We start from the raw sequence: 26,928 nt of genomic DNA, 5'->3' as shown, positions 1-26,928 counted from the left end.
ATCTATTGTTCTGATCTGCATGCACATAACACCACTAGTGTGAAACCAGCCTACAAGGGGATAGAGAGTATATTACTGTGGATACTTGGGGGATTTTTTTTTAATTGTAACTCTTTAAAAGCAAACAATACAACATTAAATATCAACAGATGAATCATGTCAGTGATAAATCTTGGGATTTCTGAAACAAATAATACACTCAGCAGCACTGCGTATCATTTACGAGAAGGACACAACCATTCCATCTACTATAAACTAAGCAGCAGAACTAACCCCAAATCTCTTCACTTTCACATGTCTATACAGTAGCTTCAGAACAAATCTGAGCATCTGGAAGGCTGCCAATGCATTTCTATTTCCCTGTAATGGAAAGTACACTAACCGGTCCATGGAAATTCCCAAATCAAAACGCAACAAAGCAGACTAGAAAAAAAATACTGCTCCGTTCACAAATATACTCTGGTGTGAAGGGATTATATTAGTTACATTAACATGTCAGTCTGGTAACATAAATGAACACAAAAAGCTTAAACATTTATTAGATACTGTACACCTCCTGCTCTTCCAGTTTGCCTGGTAAAATCACCCTCATTTTAATTGGGAAAAATGACAACAAAGAACTCAGCAAATGGCACTTCGCAATGTAAAAAGCAGGATAAGCAAGCAACATTTAACCCTTTCAGGACCAAGCGTCATTGATACCCCAATGCTCAGGCCAAATTTAGCATGTTGATATACATTGCTTTACTCCACAATATCTTTTTAATGGCTTTGTGTATCTAAACTATTTTACCATGTTTTTTTTCCACGACACATAAGGCTAAAAATAAGTAGTATTATGTGTTAACCAAGTTGAAATTTTTTTTCGCTAGAAGTGGAAGAATGTTATAAAATGTGTAAAAAAAAATTAAAATTTTGCTTCTTTTACCTAAAACATATATACTATTGCATATAAACATATTAAAAATATACTTTGTAATTCTTTTGATCACAAGAGCTACACATGTATATAGTTTTTCAACAAAAGATTAGGTTTTTATCGGTTTTATATTCAGTATGGCTTATTTTCTGGACCCTCGGTCCATGTGTAAATTACCCAGTAGTTTAGTATAGTAAAGGGCTGTAAACTGCTGGTGTTATCTCTCGCTAGGTTCCCTGCTAAGACAGCGCAAACATCCAGGAAGTAGGTGATGGGAGGGGGTGGCAGAGGAGCGAGATTTGCTCGCACAGTGTGAATGGAAAGACTGTTTCACTTTACTGTGATATAAAGGGTTACATTTTATTGATTAAAGTGATTATAAAAGTCCTAAATGCTTCCCTTATCACAGTGTAACTCCCAGACAGTAACTTCAGCATGGAGATGCCGGAACTTATCTCTCCTACGGGAGTAGCTATAAATCACATGTGTTTGATTTCAATTAATGTGACTGCAGCAGCGGGCATCAGATAAAGCCACGTAAATGGCCACATTAGTGACGTTTAGGGGTTAAAGGCAGTCGACTATCACCAAAATCACTTTGAAAGGATGTAATATGTTTTTGTAGGGGTGGTTAGTAGCATACGGCACATACCTGTTTTGTTTCAAGGTGCAATCTACTGCCAAACAATTCAACTTTAGCTGTATGCAAACAAGTTGTCTGGTGCACTGGGGGCATGGCCACATTTGCCAGAGTAACCATTTTACTTGTGGTTGCCGTATGTTAAGATTTGTAAATATGTATGTTTTGGGAGGTACTAAGTTTTAAACATAGGCATCTGTCTTCACCGATCCCTCATACATTTCATTGTTTGGAGGAATCCTTGAAAATGGCCAAAAATAGGACATGACCTATATTTGGACAGCCCATGACAATGGACCGTCAAAAGAACGGTCATGTGAATATACCCCATTCACTGACAATAAAATTAATGTCTATATTCACCGTCGTGTAACTGTAACCTTATGAATCGTGTTGGTGAGTTCCACAGTATGGAAGATGCATGGAAGAAGTCTTGGAGGCAGTTGTGTGAAGATGGTATTAGTGCAGAGTGGAGAGGGAGGTCCTGTGATGATCAGAAATGACAGGTGGGAAGGTAGCAGGAGATTAGGTAAGACATGTATGGGAAAGGTTGTGATGGCTTAGGCATGCCATAGCTAATATCTTGAATTGAATTTGTTGAGCCATGGGTAGACAGTGAAGGGATTGTCCTGATCACTTATCCTTACTATGGACAGATTATGAGGCAGGACATTACTTGTATGTGGGGATAACCCAGCGATAATAGCAAAATCATGACTGAGTTTCTGAGAAGCTCCTGACCATAGAAACATTCTGCATTCATGGTCGTATCCATTGGCAACTGTTCAAAAATAAAACACCATCACTGCTAAGATGGTTAGAAAAAAAATCTTTAAAATGCAGGAAAATGTTTAATTATCATATTTGCAGAAATGTTTAAAGGGGTTGGCCACTTTCAAACTAATACTGACAAACAAATGTACAATAAAAAGATACAATTTTCCAATATACTTTCTGTATCAATTCCTCACGGTTTCCTAGATCTCTGCTTGCTGTCATTCATTCTGTTACTTCTAGAGGATAAAACTCTGACCATGGTCATGTGATTTACGGTCCATGGTCATGTGATGAGCACATAGGTGCCGCTTGTTATAGTCACAGCACAGTAATCAGACATCTGCCTGGTAATCAGCTGTGCACCTGTGTGCTCATCACATGACCATGGACTGTAAATCACATGACCATGGACCGTAAATCACATGACCATGGACCGTAAATCACATGACCATGGTCAGAGTTTTATCCTCTAGAAGTAACAGAATGAATGACATCAAGCCGAGATCAAGAAAGCCGTGAGGAAGTGATACAGAAAGTCTATTGGAAAATTGTATATCTTTTTATTGTACATTTGTTTGTCAATATTGGTCTGAAAGTGGCCAACCCATTTAACTTTTGATAGTCTATATAAATTATGGTTATATTCGTGAAAAAATTCAGCAATTGAGGAGTACTTTGCCTGATCAGTGATAGTGTGCTGAGGGGAACCTGTAGGCCCTGCTGGCTTAGTGGCCCGATCAGGACTGCGACCTTAGCAATACCTACAGCTATTCCACATAATATACCGTATATACACTCACCGGCCACTTTATTAGGTACACCATGCTAGTAACGGGTTGGACCCCCTTTTGCCTTCAGAACTGCCTCAATTCTTCGTGGCATAGATTCAACAAGGTGCTGGAAGCATTCCTCAGAGATTTTGGTCCATATTGACATGATGGCATCACACAGTTGCCGCAGATTTGTCGGCTGCACATCCATGATGCGAATCTCCCGTTCCACCACATCCCAAAGATGCTCTATTGGATTGAGATCTGGTGACTGTGGAGGCCATTGGAGTACAGTGAACTCATTGTCATGTTCAAGAAACCAGTCTGAGATGATTCCAGCTTTATGACATGGCGCATTATCCTGCTGAAAGTAGCCATCAGATGTTGGGTACATTGTGGTCATAAAGGGATGGACATGGTCAGCAACAATACTCAGGTAGGCTTTGGCGTTGCAACGATGCTCAATTGGTACCAAGGGGCCCAAAGAGTGCCAAGAAAATATTCCCCACACCATGACACCACCACCACCAGCCTGAACCGTTGATACAAGGCAGGATGGATCCATGCTTTCATGTTGTTGACGCCAAATTCTGACCCTACCATCCGAATGTCGCAGCAGAAATCGAGACTCATCAGACCAGGCAACGTTTTTCCAATCTTCAATTGTCCAATTTCGATGAGCTTGTGCAAATTGTAGCCTCAGTTTCCTGTTCTTAGCTGAAAGGAGTGGCACCCGGTGTGGTCTTCTGCTGCTGTAGCCCATCTGCCTCAAAGTTCGACGTACTGTGCGTTCAGAGATGCTCTTCTGGCTACCTTGGTTGTAACGGGTGGCTATTTGAGTCACTGTTGCCTTTCTATCAGCTCGAACCAGTCTGGCCATTCTCCTCTGACCTCTGGCATCAACAACGCATTTCCGCCCACAGAACTGCCGCTCACTGGATGTTTTTTCTTTTTCGGACCATTCTCTGTAAACTCTAGAGATGGTTGTGCGTGAAAATCCCAGTAGATCAGCAGTTTCTGAAATACTCAGACCAGCCCTTCTGGCACCAACAACCATGCCACGTTCAAAGGCACTCAAATCACCTTTCTTCCCCATACTGATGCTCGGTTTGAACTGCAGGAGATTGTCTTGACCATGTCTACATGCCTAAATGCACTGAGTTGCCGCCATGTGATTGGCTGATTAGAAATTAAGTGTTAACGAGCAGTTGGACAGGTGTACCTAATAAAGTGGCCGGTGAGTGTATATAAAAACAAATGCCATAACAAATCTTTAAAAAATAAAAGCAGTTTCACTATAGCCCACTAAATGTCACACAAAGACAGGAAGAAGGCAATCTGGCAAATGCAATCTGAAGATTTATTTTTTGTCTGAATAAGCACTGTATAATCATAATAGTAACAGACGGTTGGAAAGTATAGATTTTTTGTCTTCTTCAGCCTTACTAACTTGACAGGGGTTGTTCAGGACCTGAAGCTATTTGATTCTGAAGACCTATCCACAAGATTGGTTGGGGTCTAACACACACACCAAGGAGATTCCGGTATACACAGTGTTGCAGTAGCGTCTGGAGCTGCAGCCTTGCTCCATTTACTTGAATTGGAGCAGAGCTTCTTCCGGTCATATACTTAGTATATGACTTCCAATAGCCGCATCAGCTGATCAGATCGGGGTTCAGGTGTAAGAGCCTGACCGATCTGATAGTGATGACCTATTCTGCGGATAGGTCATCAGTATAAAAAAAAAGTTCAGATGCTGGATAACCCCTTTAAGGATGCATGTAACTATTTAGTTTATCTTAAATTTAATTCACTTAAAGGGGATTTCCCACAAAACAAGTTATCCTATGGATAGGGGATAACCAGCAATCAGTTGGGGGTCTGACCGCTCATAACATTATATCTACGGTAAAGCTGTCGGCGTTTCCGTAGATATAATTGACATGCTGCAATTTGCAAAGCCACAACGGCTTTGCAAATCGCAGTGTGTCCGCAATGTGATCTTTTCCGCAAAGTGGGGATGGGATTCACATGAATCCCATCCACTTTGCCTGCAATGTACAACGCCGTGATTTTTCCCGCAGTGTCTCCGCTGTGGGCAAATCGCGGTGTTTACGTCCCATGGGGCCCCGGCCTTAAAGTCTATGCATATAAATCTAACCTTAATTTGTGGATAAGATTTCTTGTTTTTCTCACTAGAAGCTCCAGGAAGTCCACCATGTGAAGGCCCCTCACACACATATCGAAAGCGGAAACCTCTCTGCAAACATAATATAAAAGAAAATTGCAAACAATAAAATAAATCTATACATTTTTTTTGCTTTGAATATAATATGGAACACGAGTTATATCACTAGCAGCCATTTATCACTTTAGACTGCCAGTGTCCAGGACTTTTAGTGACAGGTAATAGATGGCACCAAGTTTGCATATATGTTCGTAGTACATATGTACTACATTAATGTAGTAGTAGGAAAGACTAAAACATATCTTAACACATGTGTGGAGTTTAGGTCATGTAATCTAAGATGCATTCCTAAGCAACACTCTGGGGTCACTATTTAGCAAATATTCCCAGTCTAATATTAGGAAAAATGTTCCTGTTATTTTATCTTACAGAATGTTTACAAAGGAAGTCTTTCAGCAGCAAAATGGTAATGAAAGTAATCCCAGTACCGTGTAGTGTCCCTTACACACTTTCCAAACATGTCTTTGTTATTCAGCATTGCAGCTCTATTATTAAGAAAATTGCTATTTCATACAAATGCAAATTAGATAAAAAGGGCTTTTGGGGCGTATCTTATCTTTCTTGGGCTGTCGTCAAGCAAAGGATGGTGGGTTACGCTGGGGTTAAGTTAACTCCATTAAGGATAGGCCATCAATTTTAGATCAATGGGGATTTAACTGTCGAGACCCCACAGATTGGCTGTTTCTCCAAGCCCATAGCTACTGGTATTCTTTACACTGGAGGTTGTGGGAACTGCAGTGGTGTCCCATTCAAGTCAATGGAACATTGCTAAAGTACCCAATCTGCTGCTATCAAGAATACAGGAAGAGAATAGCACATTCCCTAGCATGTAAACAATGCCAGGAACTACTCATCTGGGGAAACAGTTGATCTACAGCTGTCCCGACAGTCTGCCTTGTGCTACAATTGATGGCCTCCCTTAGTCATGTAACATAACATCAACTAATGCAATGCTGTCCTATACGAAAACGCCAAAAAATTATGTCTGCATGGTAGCACCATCTGATACTATACTTACTGTCATACTTGATTACCTTCCAGTCTAAGTTTGTTAAAATGATAGCTAACTAAGCCATAAACATAGCACTAACACATAAAACAAGAGTATATAAAATAAAAGGGAACAATAATAGTTGCTTCTTTACCTGTTTAGGTTGCTCTACAATGTCAAGGTATGGTCCATCAACTTAAAGAAAAAAAAAGAAGAGAACATTTAGAGGAATCATACTAATAATATCATTATGGCTATTTGTGCATTTATTTGGCTATAAAAAACGGCAAGTAAATGTTTTCAATATGGCCAATTCATTGTTTATTAATTGACTCAATGGCATATTATTGTTACTGTTGCATTGTTCTGATACAAGTGAAAACAACTTGGTACATACACTCACCGGCCACTTTATTAGGTACACCTGTCCAACTGCTCATTAACACTTAATTTCTAATCAGCCAATCACATGGCGGCAACTCAGTACATTTAGACATGTAGACATGGTCAAGACAATCTCCTGCAGTTCAAACCGAGCATCAGTATGGGGAAGAAAGGTGATTTGAGTGCCTTTGAACGTGGCATGGTTGTTGGTGCCAGAAGGGCTGGTCTGAGTATTTCAGAAACTGCTGATCTACTGGGATTTTCACGCACAACCATCTCTAGGGTTTACAGAGAATGGTCCGAAAAAGAAAAAGCATCCAGTGAGCGGCAGTTCTGTGGGCGGAAATGCGTTGTTGATGCCAGAGGTCAGAGGAGAATGGCCAGACTGGTTCGAGCTGATAGAAAGGCAACAGTGACTCAAATAGCCACCTGTTACAACCAAGGTAGCCAGAAGAGCATCTCTGAACGCACAGTACGTCGAACTTTGAGGCAGATGGGCTACAGCAGCAGAAGACCACACCGGGTGCCACTCCTTTCAGTTAAGAACAGGAAACTGAGGCTACAATTTGCACAAGCTCATCGAAATTGGACAATTGAAGATTGGAAAAACGTTGCCTGGTCTGATGAGTCTCGATTTCTGCTGCGACATTCGGATGGTAGGGTCAGAATTTGGCGTCAACAACATGAAAGCATGGATCCATCCTGCCTTGTATCAACGGTTCAGGCTGGTGGTGGTGGTGTCATGGTGTGGGGAATATTTTCTTGGCACTCTTTGGGCCCCTTGGTACCAATTGAGCATCGTTGCAACGCCAAAGCCTACCTGAGTATTGTTGCTGACCATGTCCATCCCTTTATGACCACAATGTACCCAACATCTGATGGCTACTTTCAGCAGGATAATGCGCCATGTCATAAAGCTGGAATCATCTCAGACTGGTTTCTTGAACATGACAATGAGTTCACTGTACTCCAATGGCCTCCACAGTCACCAGATCTCAATCCAATAGAGCATCTTTGTGATGTGGTGGAACGGGAGATTCGCATCATGGATGTGCAGCCGACAAATCTGCGGCAACTGTGTGATGCCATCATGTCAATATGGACCAAAATCTCTGAGGAATGCTTCCAGCACCTTGTTGTATCTATGCCACGAAGAATTCAGGCAGTTCTGAAGGCAAAAGGGGGTCCAACCCGTTACTAGCATGGTGTACCTAATAAAGTGGCCGGTGAGTGTAAAGGCCTTAAATGGGTTGTCTGGTTAACAAACCTTTAGGATAAGGCCCCACGGGCTGGAAACGCCACGCTAAAGTGCTGCGGGAACAACCGAGGCGTGAACGCATCGCGGTTCTTCCTGCAGCGCTTTGAACAGAAAGTTCACAGAGTTTTCTTCTGCATACTTTCTGTTACAATTATATCTACGGGAAAGCCGCCGGTGTCTCCATAGATATAATTGACATGCTGCGATTTTCAAAACTGCAACAGTTTTGGAAATGGCAGCGTGTCCGCACTGCGATTTTTCTGCAAAGTGACCATGGGATACGCATGAATCCCATCCACTTTGCAAGTACTGTAAAACGTCACAATTTTTAGAGAGGCATTTCCGCCGCAGTCAAATCGCAGTGTTTCCGGCCTGTGGGGTCCCGGCCTTTAACAGTACCTTTCCCCACTTGCGCCCACTCCAGTTCTGTATATGCTTTAATAGGCACTGCTCCACTGATTCTGGCACAGTAAGATTTTTTCTCTAGCTTCTTAGTGCTGTTAGATTTGGTGCCTAATATGCTAACTAGGTTCTGTACCGTCAAGTCGGTGGTGTCAGTGTCCAAAGAGCTCAGGATCACACCCCTTGCCTCCTTCCTGACACCATACTTGGCAGCCTAATTAGCATATCAGGATTGAGAGCCTAATTAGCATATTGGACAGAAATGAGAGCTACAGCTAGAATACCAACTGTGTCAGAATCAATGGGGCAGCGCCCATTAAAGGATACAAACAGTCAGCATTGACAGTGAAGAGTCCTCTTTAAAAAAACTCCTCCTCATATCTACAATGCTGTGGAAAAAATATTGCACATTAGTGTGAACATGCACTTAGCCAGATGCTTCTGTGGTATACTGAAGTACAATTAGAAGCTTTTTAGAAGTTTTGAACTTCTAGTGACAAACACATCATGTTTATGCAAAGACTGAATATTTGTAGTACTTTGATCCTTATTTTTCAAGACTTCTGCAATTCACCCCGGCATCCAGGATATCAGCATCAATAAGCTTATAGAGTTCTATCATTTCTTATTTGTCCACCCGCTTTTTTTTTTTTTTTTTTTTTAAGACTGACAATAGGTTCTCAGTGGGATTGAGAACTGGGCCATGGAATCAAAATTTCAATGTTCTGTACATTAAACCACTTAGTTATCACATTTGCCTTGTGGCAAGATGCTCCATTAGGCTGGAGAAAGCAACCAAAGTTGATCCTGGAAGATGTTTGGATTCTTACTTCATGGCATTGTTCCTAGGCAATTTCAAGGACAGATTGACATTCTGCAGGGAGTATAGAGTTTGGACTGCAGTAAAGTGATATTCTCTGAGGAAGCCCCCTTCAGACTGTTTGGGCATCTTAAAGAATGGTTGTCCAAAGAAGCTGAGGGCTAGCTTGAGTCCTATATTATTTCACCAGTAAAGCATACTGAGACCATTGATGTGTGGGGCTGATATTTGGTAATATACTGTAACCTATTATTTCCTCTTATAAAATAAAAGGTCTCCGCCCACTTGGACAGAACCGCTTATTTCCATACTACCAGCCAGGGGCCATATCTTTTCAATGGGAAGATGGATTTCAAACTGAAATTGATCAGAGGCATAGACACAATGAAATAAGGAGTGTCATTTGGCATTTCTGCTGACAGGTTTGAGTTGTTGGATAATAAATGACCAATGTGGTATGCTGAGGAATGTACCCAGTGACAATATTATGGCATACATTCAACATCTGCAATATTGTTTAGATTCCAAGGCTTACAAAGTAAGCTAAAAAAAAAACTTGATATTCTTCAGTAGTTGATACCTTTTTAATGGCTAACTAATAATGATGACAGATTACAACGTTTCAGAACTCTCGGCTCCTTTCTCAAGTAAATTTTAAACCATTTCTGAAGGATGCATATTTATGTACAAAAGGACACAGGGATAGAATTCTAGGAGGAAGGGGGTAGAGGGTTATTAGTAATTGGTACAAACAATGTAAATAATTCCAGGTTTTTATCAGTTCTCAGGGTCTCAGGTCAGTGATTTCTGTAAGATGTCATAAACCCATGTGACAGATTTAGCCCCTTCTCCAGTGTTTGAAGCAGGTTCATAAATTTACACTCATAAATCCGTCGTTCTTTCTTTGATTTGAAATTCCCTCTTAAAACCAAAAATTAACCACCAAACGGTATGAGAACAAACATTTTCCTTAAAGTAAGCTCAGTAATAAGCACTGTTGCCTTGCAGTGCTGAAGTCCTGGGTTCAAATCCCTTGAAGGACAACATCTCCAAGGAGTTTGTATGTTCTCCCAGTGTTTGTGTGGGTTTCTACCCACACTCCAAAGACATACTGATAGGGAATGTAGATTGTGAGCCCTGTATGGGACAGTGACTGACAATGTATGTAAGTCACTGCAGAATATGTTGGTGCTATACAAGTAAGCAAAATAAAGTCTATAGGTTTATATGCTAGTCAGACATTTATGGCACATTCTGAGAAGCCCATATTTTTATCATAAAGACAGACTAATGAGGAAGTCCATCTCATAGTTCTCAAGCACCACATTATAATCTTTAAAGGGAACCAGGCTGAAGGTGTCAGTCACTGATAGGACAGCCTTCTTCACTTAACCACTTCCAGCTCTTTTGCACTTTCAGACTGTCAGGAACGCCCTTCTGACTGTAAAGCGCTACGGTACCGGGATCGATAGTTCTTTACCCGGGGCACAGATCGGGAAAGCCGATAGTGCGCTGAATTCATCGGACTGTCAGCTTTCCAGCAGTATATGGAACTACCTGTGCCCAAATCGGTGAAAGGTCCTCTTTAAGAAAAAATAAGCGTTGCGGACACACTGCAATTTCCAAAACTGTCGCAGCATGTCAAATTATACCTACGGAAATGCCAGTGGTTTCAATCTAGGTAAAATTGAAGACTTTCTGTGAAAAGCGCTGCAGTGCTTTTTTGCTGCGGCCCACTACGTGAACTTTAATCTCAAGCGCAATGTAATTACAGAAAGGTTTTTCTATAATATATTATAACATGTAGATATTCTTAGTAAAGAATACATAATATGGGCTGTGGTTTAAGTTCATGAAAAGATGAAGCTAAGATAAGATGTGAAGAAGTTTTAAAAACCACCAAGATTCAAGTACTGAAAATCAATAAAACTTTTAGGATTGAACAAGTGCTGATAGTTTATGTAAGATATGCTACATATTTCACACTTGACTCAATAAATAGCGTGGAAAAAAAAGCAGCTTAAAAGAATGTTTGCACAGAGAGTAAATATTTCCCAGAAATGATCTGCTTGACTGCCAAAAAGTTTCTAAAGTAGAGCTCAAGTCATCATCATCATTATTATTATTTCTATGGAACAATTACTGTGTGGTTTACATGGCTCTGCAACTCTTCTAATGATCTAATAATATCACTTTGCAGGTTTTTCAATTCATCAACCACTACTAATGATAAAAATTTAAAAAATCCCAGATTATGTAAAACGAAAATGTATTTCTTGTCTCTTAAAATAATTTGTGACTGTAATGATGAATTAAAGTGAGTGTATTTAGTTGTGATCACGGCATTTACCGTATATACTCGAGTATAAGCTGACCCGAATATAGGCCGATGGCCCTAATTTTACCGCAAAAAACTGGGAAAACTTATTGACTCGAGTATAAGCCTAGGGGGGATCACTGCCAGGCGATCTTGTTCCAGGGGACAGTGATCCATGATAATATTGTGGGACCCATGTGCTTCTGTCAGCTTTGACCAAGGCATTGGGAGGGAAATTCAATATATGCAGATGATACAAACATTCAACACAGAGAAGGATCTGTAATATTACAGAAAGATTTAGATAAGCTGGAGGACTGGCCCAAGAAATGGCAAACTCATTTTAATGTGGATAAATGGATCAGAATCGTGGAGAAATGTAAAGTTATACACCTGGGCTGAGGGAACAATTTCTATATCTATATATTGAATAATAAAATACTGAGTAAAACCCCACTGGAAAAACATGGTGGACAGTAAACTCAATTTTAGCAACCAGGACCAGGTAGAGTAGTGCTGCCAAGTGCTGCAGATTAGACCATGGGATGCATTATAATAAACATAGATGATCATGATAATGACATAATTGAAATCACCAACAGGACTACCCCTTTACCCCATTACTTACCACCGGGGCAGAATTAAGGGTACTAATCAGGCTATTCAGAAAGCACCATTGCATTCATATCAAAGACTCCTGTGACATAATAATGTCCCATAGCAGTCCTCCATGCAGTATAATGTCCCCTAGTGGTCCTCCCACACAGTAGAATATCTCATAGCTGCCCGATATTGTATAATGTTCCATAGTGGCCCCCATCAATGCAGAATTATGTTCCACAGTGCCCCTCTATGTTGTATAATGTCCCTGAATGGCCCATAGGAGATGAGCAACACTGTTTCTTATGTTCGCTCACTTTCCCTGGGCCTCTGCTAATTATACTCAGAGGGCCTAAAGAGATCCAAAAGTACAATATAGTTCATGGGTGGTGAACACCACAAACTACCATTATGGGAGGATGGCAGTCACTGCAGTGTGTACCCTTAGGGGTATGTGTACCACAGGTTGAGAACCACTGCTGTAAATTATACCATATTACCGGTACATTAGCATACAGACTTCTTAGGGGCTTTGAATAGGACTGTGCAAGGTCTATGCTCTGCAGTATGCGTAAGCCAATAGAATGATATTTTAACCATTCTCCAAACTAGCTAATTTTCTTAAAGGCCATTTAAAAAAAAAACAAAAACAAAAAAAACTGAGAGCCTGACCTTGGGATAAGTCATTTTTATTAGATTTGTTGGTGGCCTCCAGAAACCCCATCACTCAGTTTCAGCTAGGGTGCCCCTTTGCTGCTTACCAAGCACTGCTTCATACATTTTCTACTGGCAGTGCTTGGTATTACAGCTCACCACTGCTCATTTTAATGAATAGGAATTAGAAGGAGTAGCAGGCATATCCACTACATGTGCCTGATAAACAATGAACAGAATGTGACAGCTGAATGCTGGGGAAACAGGGAGTCTGAGCTCCACAGATCTGATTTCAATGGCCTAGTCTAAAGATAAGCCATTTGTTTCTAGCGCTCCATCATGTCATTGTATGCAACACATTTTTCAGCACAGTATGAATCTCACATTAAATGTCCTTCGTTTTAAAGTTCCTATATGCAATTTTGCTTGCTCTACTTTAAAGAGGACCTTTCACCGATTTGGGCACAGGCAGTTCTATATACTGCTGGAAAGCAGACAGTGTGCTGAATTCAGTGTGAGCGGGGAGGAACGCCCCCTCCCTCTGCTCACACTGCTCCATAGATGAGTATTATCAGGAGGGGAGGGGGCGTTCCTCCCCGCTCACACAGTACAGCACAATAGGCCCTGCTGTGGAGAAGTACGTACCTGACTGACTGTCAGGAACGCCCTTCTGACTGTAAAGAGCTACGGTACCGGTACCGATAGCTCTTTACCCGGGGCACAGATCGGGAAAGCCGACAGTGTGCTGAATTCAGCGCACTGTCGGCTTTCAAGCAGTATATAGAACTGCCTGTGCCCAAACCATGAAAGGTCCTCTTTAAAATGAAGAGCAAAAACAAGCAGGTCCCTATGTAGCAATATAGAATGAAAGAGGTACTGTAATACATTTTATATCAGCATATTATATAGAAACCATTTTTCTTACCATTTCTATGTGGGGTATCATGCGGTAGGATTTGTTCATCATATATATAGGGAGAATTTGTTGCGAAGTAGGCCTCTAGCATCTGCACAAAAGAAAGAAAATTCAGCAAATAACAGCTGTCATACTTATTGAATGTTACATTTATTTAGCATTTTTAAGGCTCTTCACATTTTTTGCCATGATTCTGGTTTGCCACAAGGCAAGTTACTGGCCATAAAACATTGCAGAGCCTGCACTTCAGGGCAGATCCAGGAAATGAGGAGGCCGCTGGGTCTGTCCTGTAACCCTGAGTCCGGTGAGACCAAATTATGTTTGTTTCTTCGTGTGGCTGGTAGTAAGCCACATGTATAATTAGGTTATTACTTCTGTTTAGTTAGTCACTTGGACAAGCAGGAATTTGTTTTATTTTTTTTCCTGAAGGTAAGGCTGCATATTTTGTGTCCCTGTCTTGAATGATTGGGTCCACACCTTTGCTGCTACTGAGCTATCTTCCCCAAAATGAATACAAAGTGAACCCTTCTGTTTTTATCCTTCATAACATTAGGGTTGTTCATAAAAGTAGGGTTGTATCTAGGAAACTTACCTAGGCACTTCCCTGCCCCCACATGGCAAAATACCCCTCCTTTACTGATCCACCCTCACACAATATATTGCCACTATATTGACCTCCTTAACCTTCTCCGCCCTTGTGTACACTGTAGTGTACAACGGTTTTAGACAATATAATTTCATTGTGGATAACGTGAAGTGGTTTAGAACTGGTGGAAGCTGTAGTGCAGATAGAACTCATTTCATATGACATTAAGATTATAGCACAGATCGATAGTCAGTTTTGTAAACAAAGATGGTGTCGCTGAGTACTAGCGTGTTTTACGGGAGGAAGAAAGGTTTGGCTGTATTTATCTTATAATAACAGTTGCAGAGCTGTACTCTGCAGTTTTAACTAGTACTAGTCGCCTGCAAAGTACGTGTACACTGTAATGCACAGCGGTTCTAAATGCAGTACAAGTTAACATAGCAACAATGCTTACTTATAGTTAAATTGCTAAGATATCTCGGTTGATACATATGAACAATATAATTGGTTTGAAATTTTGTTTATTTAAATAAACTTAAAACATAAATAAATAATACAATTAAATTAATTAATTAATTAATTAATTAATTAACTACAAACACGCCCTGCACTATGGTGCACAGTCAAGGTTAAGGTCATGTGAACATTTTTTTTAAAATTTCAAGACTGCAGATAATGTTACTTGGCCTTGTTCTATTATATTTTTACATTGAACATAAAATAACTCTATTAGAAGACTTCTGGGTCTGAGGAGGATACAATATATTGCCTCCTTTACTGGCCCCCAGAAAGTATACTGTCCCCTTTACAGGTCACCATATAGTAAGGACCACTTTTACAGGCTCCCATACAGTATGGGCTAAGGCCCCTTTATATTAGAGGGATCCTTATGAACATAACCATATTTAAATCTTTTTAGAGTTTTATAGATTTTCTCTATGCCATCTTAGTGGTGACAGTCCAATGTCCTGATTAGTTGCCAGTGGGGATGACCATGAATGCATGAAATGTTTATGGTCTGATACTTGTCAGAAACCCAGCTATGATTTCTTTATTGTGCACAGGCTATCAGGCAGGAACACTACATGCACAAGAAGATAACCCAGCCACAACATGGAAATCATGACTGGGTTTCAGAGTATAGAAAGTTCCTGCATTCATGGTCGTGTCCATTAGCAACCGACAAATGACTACATCAACTGTTACCACTGAGATGGTTACAGAAGATCTTTAAAACTCTGCTGTCTTTTTAATTAAATATATTTGCAAAATGTTTTAACTTTTAATTATCTACAGAATTAAATGAGGTTACATTCATGGGAAAACCCCTTTAAGGGCCCCTGTGACAGGGTCCCAGACAGTAGGGGTCCGTGTTACGGGGCCGCATACAGAAAGGATCCATGTTACAGGCTCCCACAGTAAGTGCCCCTGTTATAGGCCATCACACAATATAGTGCCCCCATACAGGCCTCAACAGAGGTAGTTTAGGCCGCTGCCTCCCAGTGGAATTGTATATTACGTCCGAGATATAGTGCCATGATGCTCTTCAGCTTCACAACGTGATTTTGTGAAGTGGCTATGGACAGGAGCGGGGATAGGTAAATGAATTTAATCCAGCTGGTGATGATCGATCTATCTATCTATCTATCTATCTATCTATCTATCTATCTATCTAGTGGGTAGCTAGCCATGCAGCTTGAGGTAGTGGGCCCCATAGCAGCCACAGTTATGCCCCTGCATTAAAGTCGATAAACTAATAATAAAAGAGGAGACATGAAGAATCTATGATAGTAATCCCTTTATTATCACCTGCGTACACTTTGGTGTAATAAATTCCTTCACAAGACAGTAGGTTAAAGTGTTACTCTGTAAAACAGCGATTCCATGCTAGAAATGGAATACTGTGCAATCTACAGAAAGTGATTGTTGCCATTGACTTAAGTGTAGACAGTGTTACTTAGGCACTGGTTTGACAGATACTACACTTGATCTTAGCTAAATGCCCAGTCTCTTTCCCCATAACACATAAATAAAAGTTACATACAATTTTCCTTTGACTTTACATCACCATTTATATACAGCCTCACATATTTGGTTATACTTTTTATAATGCCCTCCCTGTTCTTTTGATTTCCCTCTTAATCCGTTCTATTGTCAGTGGTCACGCACATCCAGTGGCTCAGACCCACCACCCAAATCCTCTAGTATATGAGTGTCAGAGCGATGGTTGATGATCTGCAGACCACCAATGAACATACTGTCCACATTTACTAATGGTTACTACTAATAGCCAGTGGAAACCTAGACAGACAGTCAAGGAGCTCAAGTTGTAAAATAAATGTAGCTAAAAGGTTACACTACCTATTGGGGGTCTGTTACAGCTTGCTCAAAAATTTTATGACCCAATCTTAGAGCACAAAGTTGCACTTCAAGTCCCAATATGAGTTTCCAGCTCTTCATATTATAAAATACTGGGGCCAACAGCAGTTCTGAAATTTGTGTGGGGGCCGAGTATCAGCCCCGACTGATCAGATATTGACTGCCCATCATAAAGTAAAAACTGGAAAACTCTCTTAGGCCGGGGCCCCAAGATGCAAAAAAAAAAAAGTGGATGGGATTCTGGCTAAACCCACTGAAACACAATGAAGAAAAAAAATCAGCGTTTTCAAAAATCGCAACATGTCAATTATATTTAATGAATAATATGTTTTCTGTGTAGGTATAATAGGGGCAGAAAGTCCATAGAGGGAAAACTCTGCGAAATTGCAAAGAAAAACACTGCTTCAAAATATGTTTTTTTTCTGCAGCATTTTTTTTATTTTGCTGCACTTTGCTACATGGGGCCTTAAGGTTCTCAAGATAAAATAAGAAGAACAAAGGAGTGAGATCATAAAAAGTATAACTCTATAGTGTATAACTATATCTATACTCGAGAGTGCTTTGCATTTCAAGCCACATTACTTGCTACTATGTCACACCCCATTTTCAGATGTGCGATCATTTCTTGTCATTGTAATTCAAAAAACATAGATGTGACATTCCACACCAGAAATTCTTGAAATTATGTCACATTTTAGAACACATTCTAGGCAGAATGACATTAGTAAATCTGTTGGACTACTTTTTTCTTAAAGAAAGGATACAAATACTCTTTTTGGTGACTTTTCAGGTCTTAGCAATAGTAAGCAGATTGATAAACACGGTAGTTTTGTTCTGCTATAGGGAGAATGATTCAGTGTAACTTACATTGTATTGATTCATATCTCTGATTATTCTGAAGCTGACGCTACACTTCTTGAGTAAATAGAAACTATCTCATAGACAGTCTTTTAAGGCTGCATTCACACTGAGTAACGCTGGCGTTTTTTGTGCTTATTTTTGCACATAGCGGCGCTATGTGCAAAAATAAGCACAAAAAAGCCAGCGTTACTCAGTGTGAATGCAGCCTAACACTTCCTTTAGGCACATGCAGGAAATAATGATGACAACTTGAACTCAGTTCTTTCCATTTCCACTTCAAAATTATTATGGTTGTACATTAGACACACGTAATAAAATGTATTTAACCACTTCAGTACCGGGCCAATTTGTGGTCCAGGACCAGACACATTTTCGGGTTTTTTTTGTATGTGCGGTTTTGAGGGCTGTAACATTTTTCTCGTATGTCTCAGTCAACTAATTTTTGCATCTTTTTTCGGGGACACATAGGGCTTTATTTTTATGTTGTTTTTATTTTCGAATCTGTTTTAATTTTTTTATATCCGGGAAAATATAAACATAACAGGAGGGAAATTGTGTCTGGTTTTCAATTTATTTTTTATTTAATAACACAAAGTGTCAGTGAAAAACTTTATAAAATAGTTTTTCCTCTCCGTTACGGTAATTTTTATTTTGTATGGTGTCGTCGGGGGTGGGGCTATAACCTTTAATAACGGCGTTTTATTAGCGTATTATTATTTTTTTTATTATTATTATTTTATTTCCATTTTTTAAAAACTTTTTTTTTTTTTTTTTTTTTTTGTACAGATTGTGTCCCCATAAGGTCATAAGAGACCTTTGGGGACATCTGATCATCTGATTTTTTTTTGTTACAGAGGCTGATTTCCCCTGCAACTGAGGCTGGTACATTTAGCCTCAGTTGCAGGAGGAATACAGCCTCCTGCACGCTGTATACACAGTATGCAGAGCTGATCTGGGTCCTGTAGGACCCAGCAGCTCTGGTAAGACGCTGCTCCCAGCAGATCACGTGACCGCCGGGTCAGAGGGCTGCCGCATAATGGTGGCGTCCATAGCGATCGAGATGGCAGGGAAGGGAATAAACCTTCCCTGTCATCTCTCTGGGAGCTCCGGCTGAAGTTACAGCCAGCTCCCAGCTTCAGTAGCTGCACGATCTCCGCACAAGGAAGCTCATCAGCATATGACTAAAAATGGACTTATTCAAAATAAGCCAGAATCCCATCCACTTTGGCAGGTAATGTAAAAGGCAGTGTTTTCACAACATGGGGTCTCTGCCTAAATAAATACTTTATAAAGTAAAAAGCAAATCCCATTCACCCCTCGCCGAAAATTGTGCACATGGATACGCTGCGATTTCCAAAACTGTTGCGGTTTTGGAAATCGCAGCAAATTAATTATACCTACAGAAGCGTCAGCAGTTTCCTGTATATGTATAATTGATGCAGAAAGTCCACAGTGAAAAACTCAAGACTTTCTGTGAAAAGTGCTGCAGGAGCAACTGGTGCATTGCAGAGTCTTTTTGCTGCGGCCTGCGACGTGAGGCCTTAGCCTAAAAGAGGGTTTCCACAGAATCACAAATTTTCACCTATCTACAGGAAATATAAGTGTATGATAACTGGGTATCCCACCACTCGAAGAGGGGGATAAGTCCCCTGCAGTCAGACACATGGATCTGAGACAGCTCGCAATGTTCTCTATGGGAAAATGGCGTTGGAGCATGCACAGTAGCGCGCCAGAGGGAGAGCTACTTCGCACGCTCGTGCTTTCAATAGAAACCACTGTGAATAAGAAGGAGAAGGGGGTTTTGGAGGCAGCGGTAGGCGTGCAGAAGCTATTATGCTAAGGGGTGCACGACACGCCCACTGAGCATGATCAAGCTCATTTACATATCGATTACCAAGGTAATTAATAATTAATAGCCTTTTTAAAGACTATTCAGGCATATCTTTAGCTCATAACCCGTAAATCTGCTGATAGACCCCCTTTATTATCTTACAAAAATCTAAAACCTTGAAGAAAAAGTTTTTTCAATTCAATTTCTTTTCAATTTGAAATTTTTATATTCTGACACCCGTAATTTTCTTTTATATTTCCATATACCGGGGCTTGATAAGTCATCCTTTTTTGTAGGTCCATATGTACTTTCTATTTATTCTGTTTTGAGGAATGCCTGTTTTTATTTCATTTTTTGGGAAGGCGAAACAGCAAAAAAATGGCAATTTAGCCATATCGATTTTCTTCCTGCTACAGCATTCACCATATGGGAAAAAAGAAAGTACAGTATGTTTGCAGTTCAAGCATTTTAAGGCCTGGTTCACATCTACGTTTGATATTCCGTTCGGGAAATCCGCATGGGGACCCCCTGAACAGAATACCAAACGCAATGAAAAGCAGTTAGCTAAGAAACCACACGGACCCCATAGACTATAATGGGGTTCGTGTGTTCTCTGCGCGGTGTCCACATGAATCATGCGGAAAGAAAAGTACTGCTTGCAGTGGAAAATGTTTATGTTTATAGGAGTCTGCTGACTGGCAAATACTCAGACTATTGATCATGGTCTCTGAGTGGTTAAGCTGCCAGAGTGCTTTCCAACTTCCCTCTATGTAATACAGTCGATCCTCAGAAGTCATGTAGCAGGCACAAAATTCAATATCACATAATCATGTTTGTGGCTTGACTGAAAATAAACTCCTGCCAGGTGCACATGTAACCTATGTCTTATTGTTTTTACTGTGCGGTCTAATGCTTTATGGGTTTTTTTTACATTACTTCCTCTCTGAACGCCCTGCCACACTTTCAAACCAGTACACTTATGTCACAATAAGTCTGATAAGAGAGAAGACATACAGTGGATTTGAATATTTTAACGTGTGATAAATGACAAAGAGAACTCACAATAGGGTATACTTACAGGGTCACCCATGTCAAACACGTGTTTCGCCATATTTGCCTGCAAAATAAATGTTTAATACTATTCATTATAATATTAAAATAAAAGTCAAGCATTTTTTATAACTCTTCCCCTAATGCATACATAATTCAGTTAATAGTATTTTATTTACCTTCTTATCTGAAAATTAATGGGGTCATTCTGTGTAGCTGGGCCAGATGATCACATAGTAAACTCCTGAAAATTACTTATCTATCTGTTCTCTAAAGAGGTCTCTTCTCTAGGACTTAAAGGGGTATTCCCATAGCTCTTGTTCACCAACCTGCAGGCTGTGTGCTCTCTTCATTTCCTGGTTTTCTGGGCACATTGGTGGTCGGACTTTCACTTGCTCTGCTATCTGCTATGTTTGCACTTAATGAGGGATTGGTTGTAAATGCATTACCACAGTATGAAACTGATGTAGAGGCTGATGTAGCAGAGCTGGATTTGAGTCAGCTTGCATTACATACAGAGGTAACAGACTCCCTATCTCAGCCCTTATCAGCCAAATTCAATTAAACCCACTAATAAGTGGAAGAGCTGAAGATAGAGTTCAGAAATCCCGGAGCTCTCACCTCCTCCTCCCTTATCTGAGGAGCTCCATTACTTGTCAGATATAGGCAACACTACGTGGGGCCTTAGACTTAAAGAGGACCTTTCACCATATCTGGGCACATGCAGTTCTATATACTGCCGGAAAGCTGAGTTCAGCGCACTGTCGGCTTTCCCGATCTGTGCCCGGTGTGAAGAGCTTACGGTCCGGTACCGTAGCTCTTCTATGGTCAGAAGGGCATTTCTGACCATTAGCCAGAGACGTCCTTCTGCCTCGCGGCACCAATCGCGCTGTGCTGTGGAGCCGGGAGGAACGCCCCCTCCCTCTGCTCACACAGCTCGTCCATAGACGAGTATTATCAGGGAGGGAGGGGGTGTTCCTCCCCGCTCCACAGCACAGCGCGATTGGCGCCGCGAGGCAGAAGGACGTCTCTGGCTAATGGTCAGAAACGCCCTTCTGACTGTAAAGCGCTACGGTACCGGGACCGATAGCGCTTCACACCGGGCACAGATCGGGAAAGCCGACAGTGCGCTGAATTCAGCGCACTGTCAGCTTTCTGACAGTATATAGAACTGCCTGTGCCCAGATATGGTGAAAGGTCCTCTTTAAAGGGATTCTACCATTAAAACTCTTTTTTTTCTAGGTAACATGTCGGAATAGCCTTTAGAAAGGCTATTCGTCTCCTACCTTTGGTAGTGTTCTCCGCCGCGCTGTTCGTTTGAAATACCAGTTTGTACCGGTATGCTAATTAGTTCTCTCGCAGCGATGGAGGCGTCCCCATTGCTGCACGAAAACCGACTCCAGCGCTGTTTGTCTTCTTCTGCATCCTCCCCTACCTTCTTCGGCTTGACGTCGGACGCCTGCGCAGTACGCTTTGTTCAGCGAACTTGCGGTGTCGGCACTATGGCCGCGGGCATGCGCAGTACGTTCGGCAAAGTTCACCGAACAGGGCGTACTGCGCAGGCGTCCGACGTCAAGCCGAAGAAGGAAGGGGAGGATGCAAAAGAAGATAGAGGTGGCGCTGGAGTTGGTTTTCGAGCAGCAATGGGGACGCCCCCATCGCATTTCCTGCGCTGTGGCCCGCCCCCATCGCTGCGAGAGTACTAATTAGCATACCAATACAAACCGGTATTTCGAACGTACGGCGCGGCGGAGAGCACTTCCAAAGGTAGGAGACGAATAGCCTTTCTAAGGGCTATTCCGACGTGTTACCTAGAAAAAAAAAGAGTTTTAATGGTAGAATCCCTTTAAATGGGTTTTCCTATGAATATAACTATATTTAAACTTGTAGATAACTAAAAGCTAAACATTTAGCAAATATATGTCATTAAAATGGTTTGGGAGCTACAAGATCAAGTTAGTAATATGTGAACGAATACTGTAAGAGCAGCTGCATACAATAAAAATCATAAATCAATTATGACGGAAAACTGAATCACAGCTAGACAAAATAAGCACTAGAATAACCTTTGACACCCTCTGTACATAAACCAAGAGGAACTATGTACGCTGAATATTTAAATTCAGGAATATCACATGTTATGTTAGAATGGAAATGCCAACAGTCCTGTTTATATTCATTTTTGTATTCAACAACTTGTGAAAAACATCTGAAATAATAAAAGAGGTAGAAAACAGCAAAGATTATTTATCATATAGTGGTACAAAAGCTTCCATCTGTATTAGACTGTGCACCACAGAAACCTACCTATTACACGTGCATCCTTTCCAACCACTCTGAAAGTGAATAAAAAGGAAAGTGCTTCCTCCAATGTATACAGAACATCTCAGTAGAAAGGTTACTCGCACATTCACTTGCAGTCATGAAAAGGTAAAATAAACAGACACATCGGGGAAGATTTACTAACGAAAATATCCTAGAATTGGGACGCAGTTTGCACTAAAAAGCTGGAGTGCATGCCAGTATCAGCACAGTGAATGAGATTCTGGCGAATCCCATCCTCATATTGCAGAAAAAAAATGCTGCCGAAAAGCATGAGTTTTCAAAAACGCTTGAGTTTTTCGCAAAAGCAGGAGTACCAATTTTATCTGTGGAAACGCAAGCCTTTTCCCTATAGACTTAATAAGGGAAGTAAAACTGGAAATAAAAACTCAGCAAAAAATACTGAGGGAAAAAAATGGGATACACTTTAGCGGCTTTTTTTAAATCTGCTGTTTGCTACATGAGACTTTAGCCTAAACCTCGCATTGCAAAATGCAGCATTAAAGGGGTATTCCCACGTCGCATACTCACCACTCTTCGCTGCAGTAAATTCTTCTGTCTTCCGGCTTTGTTGTGTCATTGGTGGCCGGGGTTACATATGCAAAGCCAGCGGCGAGAAGTCGTCGCTTCTATGCCGCTGGCCCTGCGTGTGCGCTGCCGATGCACTAGGCATCGGACATACAGCCTTCACAATGTAATACAGACCCGGCATCTGCGGTAATAGAGAGGCGGATGCCGGGGAGTGTAGACGCTGGCACAGGTGAAGCCAGCAGCGGCAGGACTGATGCTGCTATTCCGCTCCTCCGCCCCCCCCCCTCCTCCTCTCCAGAATATCAGCATCACTCCTGCCGCTGCTGGCTTCACCTGTGCCAGCGTTTACACTCCCCAGCATCCGCCTCTCTATTACAGCGGATGCCGGGTCTGTATTGGTGCCCCCCCCCCCAAGTGTAAACTACCCCCCCCCCCCCTCCAGGCTCCCTCCCGTGCACTTAGCCCCTCCTCCCTCTGAGCAGGCAGATACATCACTTGACTTATGACCAGATAAGTCAAGGGATGTGTAAAAAAAAAATGAATAAAGTAAGATAGTGGACAAACAAAGCAGTTTTGTTGAAGCAATGTATTTAGGAAAAGTCTTACATTCACATTAACAAGCAGTATAGATAGGATCCTTGTGATGGGACAACCCCTTTAAAGCCTGCTGCAGAAACGTACAGGAAAAAAAAAACACTGCGTTTTACAGTACCAGCAAAGTGAGTGAAATTCTGGCTAATCCCATCCCCAACTTGCTGATATAGGTGCATTTTTGAAAAATGTAGCATGTCATTTTTACATGTGGTAATGTGTGTGTTTTCCTCATAGAAGGGAAGAAAAACCACAGAGAAAAACACAGCAAAATACAATAAGTTTTAGGACCGGAGCCCCACGCGACAGAAACTCCGCAATTTGCCAGTGGTGGAAATGCTGGCGCGGTTTTGGAAATTGCAGCATGTCAATTATACCTATGGAAAAGCCAGCGGTTTCCCCATAAATACAATTGCAACGGGAAGGCCTCTGAAGAAAACTCAGCAAACTTTCTGTTTAAAGCACTGCAGGAAGAACTGGGGGTTTTCCCGCAGCACTTTATTGCTGAGACGACCCGTGGGCCATAACCTAAAGCTCAACACTGCAGAAAAGCAGCATTTTTTGTAGCTACAAAGGGAATGGGAAACACACTGCTCAAAAAAAATAAATGGAACACTCAAATAACACATACTATATCTGAATGAATGAATGAATGAATGAATGGGGCCCTCATACCATCCTCATGGAGTCGGTTTCTAACCGTTTGTGCAGACACATGCACATTTGTGGCCTGCTAGAGGTAATTTTACAGGGCTCTGGCAGTGCTACACCTGTTTCTCCTTGCACAAAGGCGGAGGTAGCGGTCCTGCTGCTGGGTTGTTGCCCTCCTACAGACCCTTCCACATCTCTTGGTGTACTGGCCTGTCTCCTGGTAGCGCATCCAGCCTCTGGACACTACACTGACAGACACAGCAAACCACCTTTGCCACAGCTCGCATTGATGTGCCATCTGTCAGGAGACCATCCACAACCTCATCAGGAGCATGCCCAGGCAATGTAGGGAGGTCATACAGGCACGTGGAGGTCACACAAACTACTGAGCCTCATTTTGACATGTTTTAAGGACATTACATCAAAGTTGGATCAGCCTGTAGTGTATTTTCTACTTTAATTTTGGGGGTGACTTAAATCCAGGCCTCCATTGGTTAATACATTTGATTTCCATTGATGATTTTTGTGTGATTTTGTTGTCATTACATTCAACTTTGTACAGAACAAAGTATTCAATGAGAATACTTCATTCATTCATATCTAGGGTCTGGTTGCTGTTGGCATTCTCTGCATTTGTTTACCTGGTGTTAGCTTCCTGCTGTGCAGCTTCCTGTGTAACTGCCACACTAGTTCCCTATTACTCAGCCCCCCACTCCTACACTACCCCTCCCTGTCTCATTATCCTAGCGATCTCACCCATTACTAGCCAAGCCCACCCTCCCTCTGTCTCCCAAGCTAACCTATTCTGCCCACTACTAGAAGACAGGAAGAGGGGAGGAGATGTCCCCAGACACAGGAAGGCTTGGTAAGCATTGATGAACATAAGGGAGGGGAAAGAGTAATGGTGACATTCTGTGTTAGAAGCAGTGAAACGGAACGTCACCAGATTATCAGAAAGGGTCCCTGGAGCGGTTACATGACCGCTCCAGGAATATGGGTAATTATACTTTTTTTTTTAAATTGAAGTAAATTAGGAGTTAGGTGGGGGGAGGAGGGTTAGTTTAAGGGGTAATTTTTAGTTTATCCTGGACAACCCCTTTAAGCTACAATAAAAAGGGGGGCCTGGAATGCCCAAGTCATTCAAGAATACAGTGGAATGACCTGAAGAAGCCTGTGCACTGAAGACATCCCTGAAACCACACTTGCAGGGAGGAATGGTCTAGAATTCCTCCTCAGACATGCTAATCTTAGTTGCAGTTACAGGAAATGTTAGGTGGATTACCGGAGCTAGAGGCAGATATACAGGTTATTTAATTTTAACTCAATAAACAATACTAGCGTGTTTCAGTCTTATTAATTTATCTAGATGGTGCCATCTAACTAGGAATCGAGGCCCAAATTCAGGCAATTCTAAAGGGTTCACTTTACTTTAACTTGGAATTGGACTTACTTTGAGTCTAAACAAGGTGGAACATGAGGAAATGAAGCACAGAATAACCCAAAACAGGAAACATAGTCCAAGTAATGCAAATGAGACAAAAACACAAACAAGGTCCAATGCACATTGCACATGCTGCCAGTGTCAACATTTCAGTGAAACACTGACCACATTCTGAAGCATGGAGCAATAGCTAAAGGGTAGTGAAGAAAGATACCTGCTACAAGATATCATTCCAGCTGGGTTCCCATCTGCATTGCTCACCGTTCAGGGATTCCATCCTCCATTCTGTTTGAAAAAATGTGGAGAGAAAAGTCCTATAAGCACGACTTATCCCTCTGTATTTATCAGACAGAAAAACTCAGCAGACTCCATTATAATGTATAGGGTCCACGGATTTCTGTGGGTAACTGCTTTTTAAGTAGATTGGGATTCCATTTTTCAGGGTCCTCAAGCAGACCCAAGCTGCAGAAAGTGCAGGTGTGAACCTAGCGTGAGATGTCATTCTGTGCTATTATATGAAATAGGGCATGTCACATCTCCAGACTTCTCGATTTTATATTAAATACTTTTATTTCCCAAGAAATAATAATTCTAGTCTTATCGTATCACATAATTCTTCTTGTTAGGAGATGTGCCCCTACAGTCTGATACTCTCAGCACCCATGCAGGGACACCCAATTATGCATATATCTGGGAGTAACAGTACAGTGCACTTTTATTGTTCCTTTCTCTATATTTCTCTACTGCACCTGTGACTACATTATGCTATTTTAGTACTGTAAATATGAAGTTGTCGGAGGTAGTTTATTTCACAAGCACGCTCGCATAAAAATGAATGGACTTAGCCGTCACGTGGGGGGTTAAGCGGCCGGCCGCCGTCAAAGCGGAAGTATCAGGTGCATCCATTCATTTCTATGGAGGGTGCTGTTCGGATCGGCTGATCCGAACAGTACTCGCTCATCTCTAGTAATGACGCTAGATTGACATGA

At 41.4% G+C, this 26,928-nt stretch overlaps 1 protein-coding gene across 1 annotated transcript in view; it reads right to left on the bottom strand.

The window, feature by feature from the left end:
• The window catches only part of NFKB1 (nuclear factor kappa B subunit 1), an 84,692-nt gene that overhangs the window by 42,328 nt on the left and 15,436 nt on the right, over window positions 1-26,928 (bottom strand). Inside the window, exons 2-5 of the mRNA XM_075285579.1 lie at window positions 20,432-20,470; window positions 13,706-13,787; window positions 6,500-6,540; window positions 5,268-5,366 (exon numbers count right to left, since the gene is read on the bottom strand). Of these exons, the coding sequence (XP_075141680.1) occupies window positions 5,268-5,366; window positions 6,500-6,540; window positions 13,706-13,787; window positions 20,432-20,464 (255 nt within the window). The 5' untranslated portion in view covers window positions 20,465-20,470. The remainder of the gene's footprint in view (window positions 1-5,267; window positions 5,367-6,499; window positions 6,541-13,705; window positions 13,788-20,431; window positions 20,471-26,928) is intronic.

This window comes from Leptodactylus fuscus, chromosome 1 (assembly GCF_031893055.1).
Source record: "Leptodactylus fuscus isolate aLepFus1 chromosome 1, aLepFus1.hap2, whole genome shotgun sequence".
Lineage (NCBI taxonomy): Eukaryota > Metazoa > Chordata > Amphibia > Anura > Leptodactylidae > Leptodactylus > Leptodactylus fuscus.
This window is presented reverse-complemented; position numbering and strand designations above follow the sequence as displayed.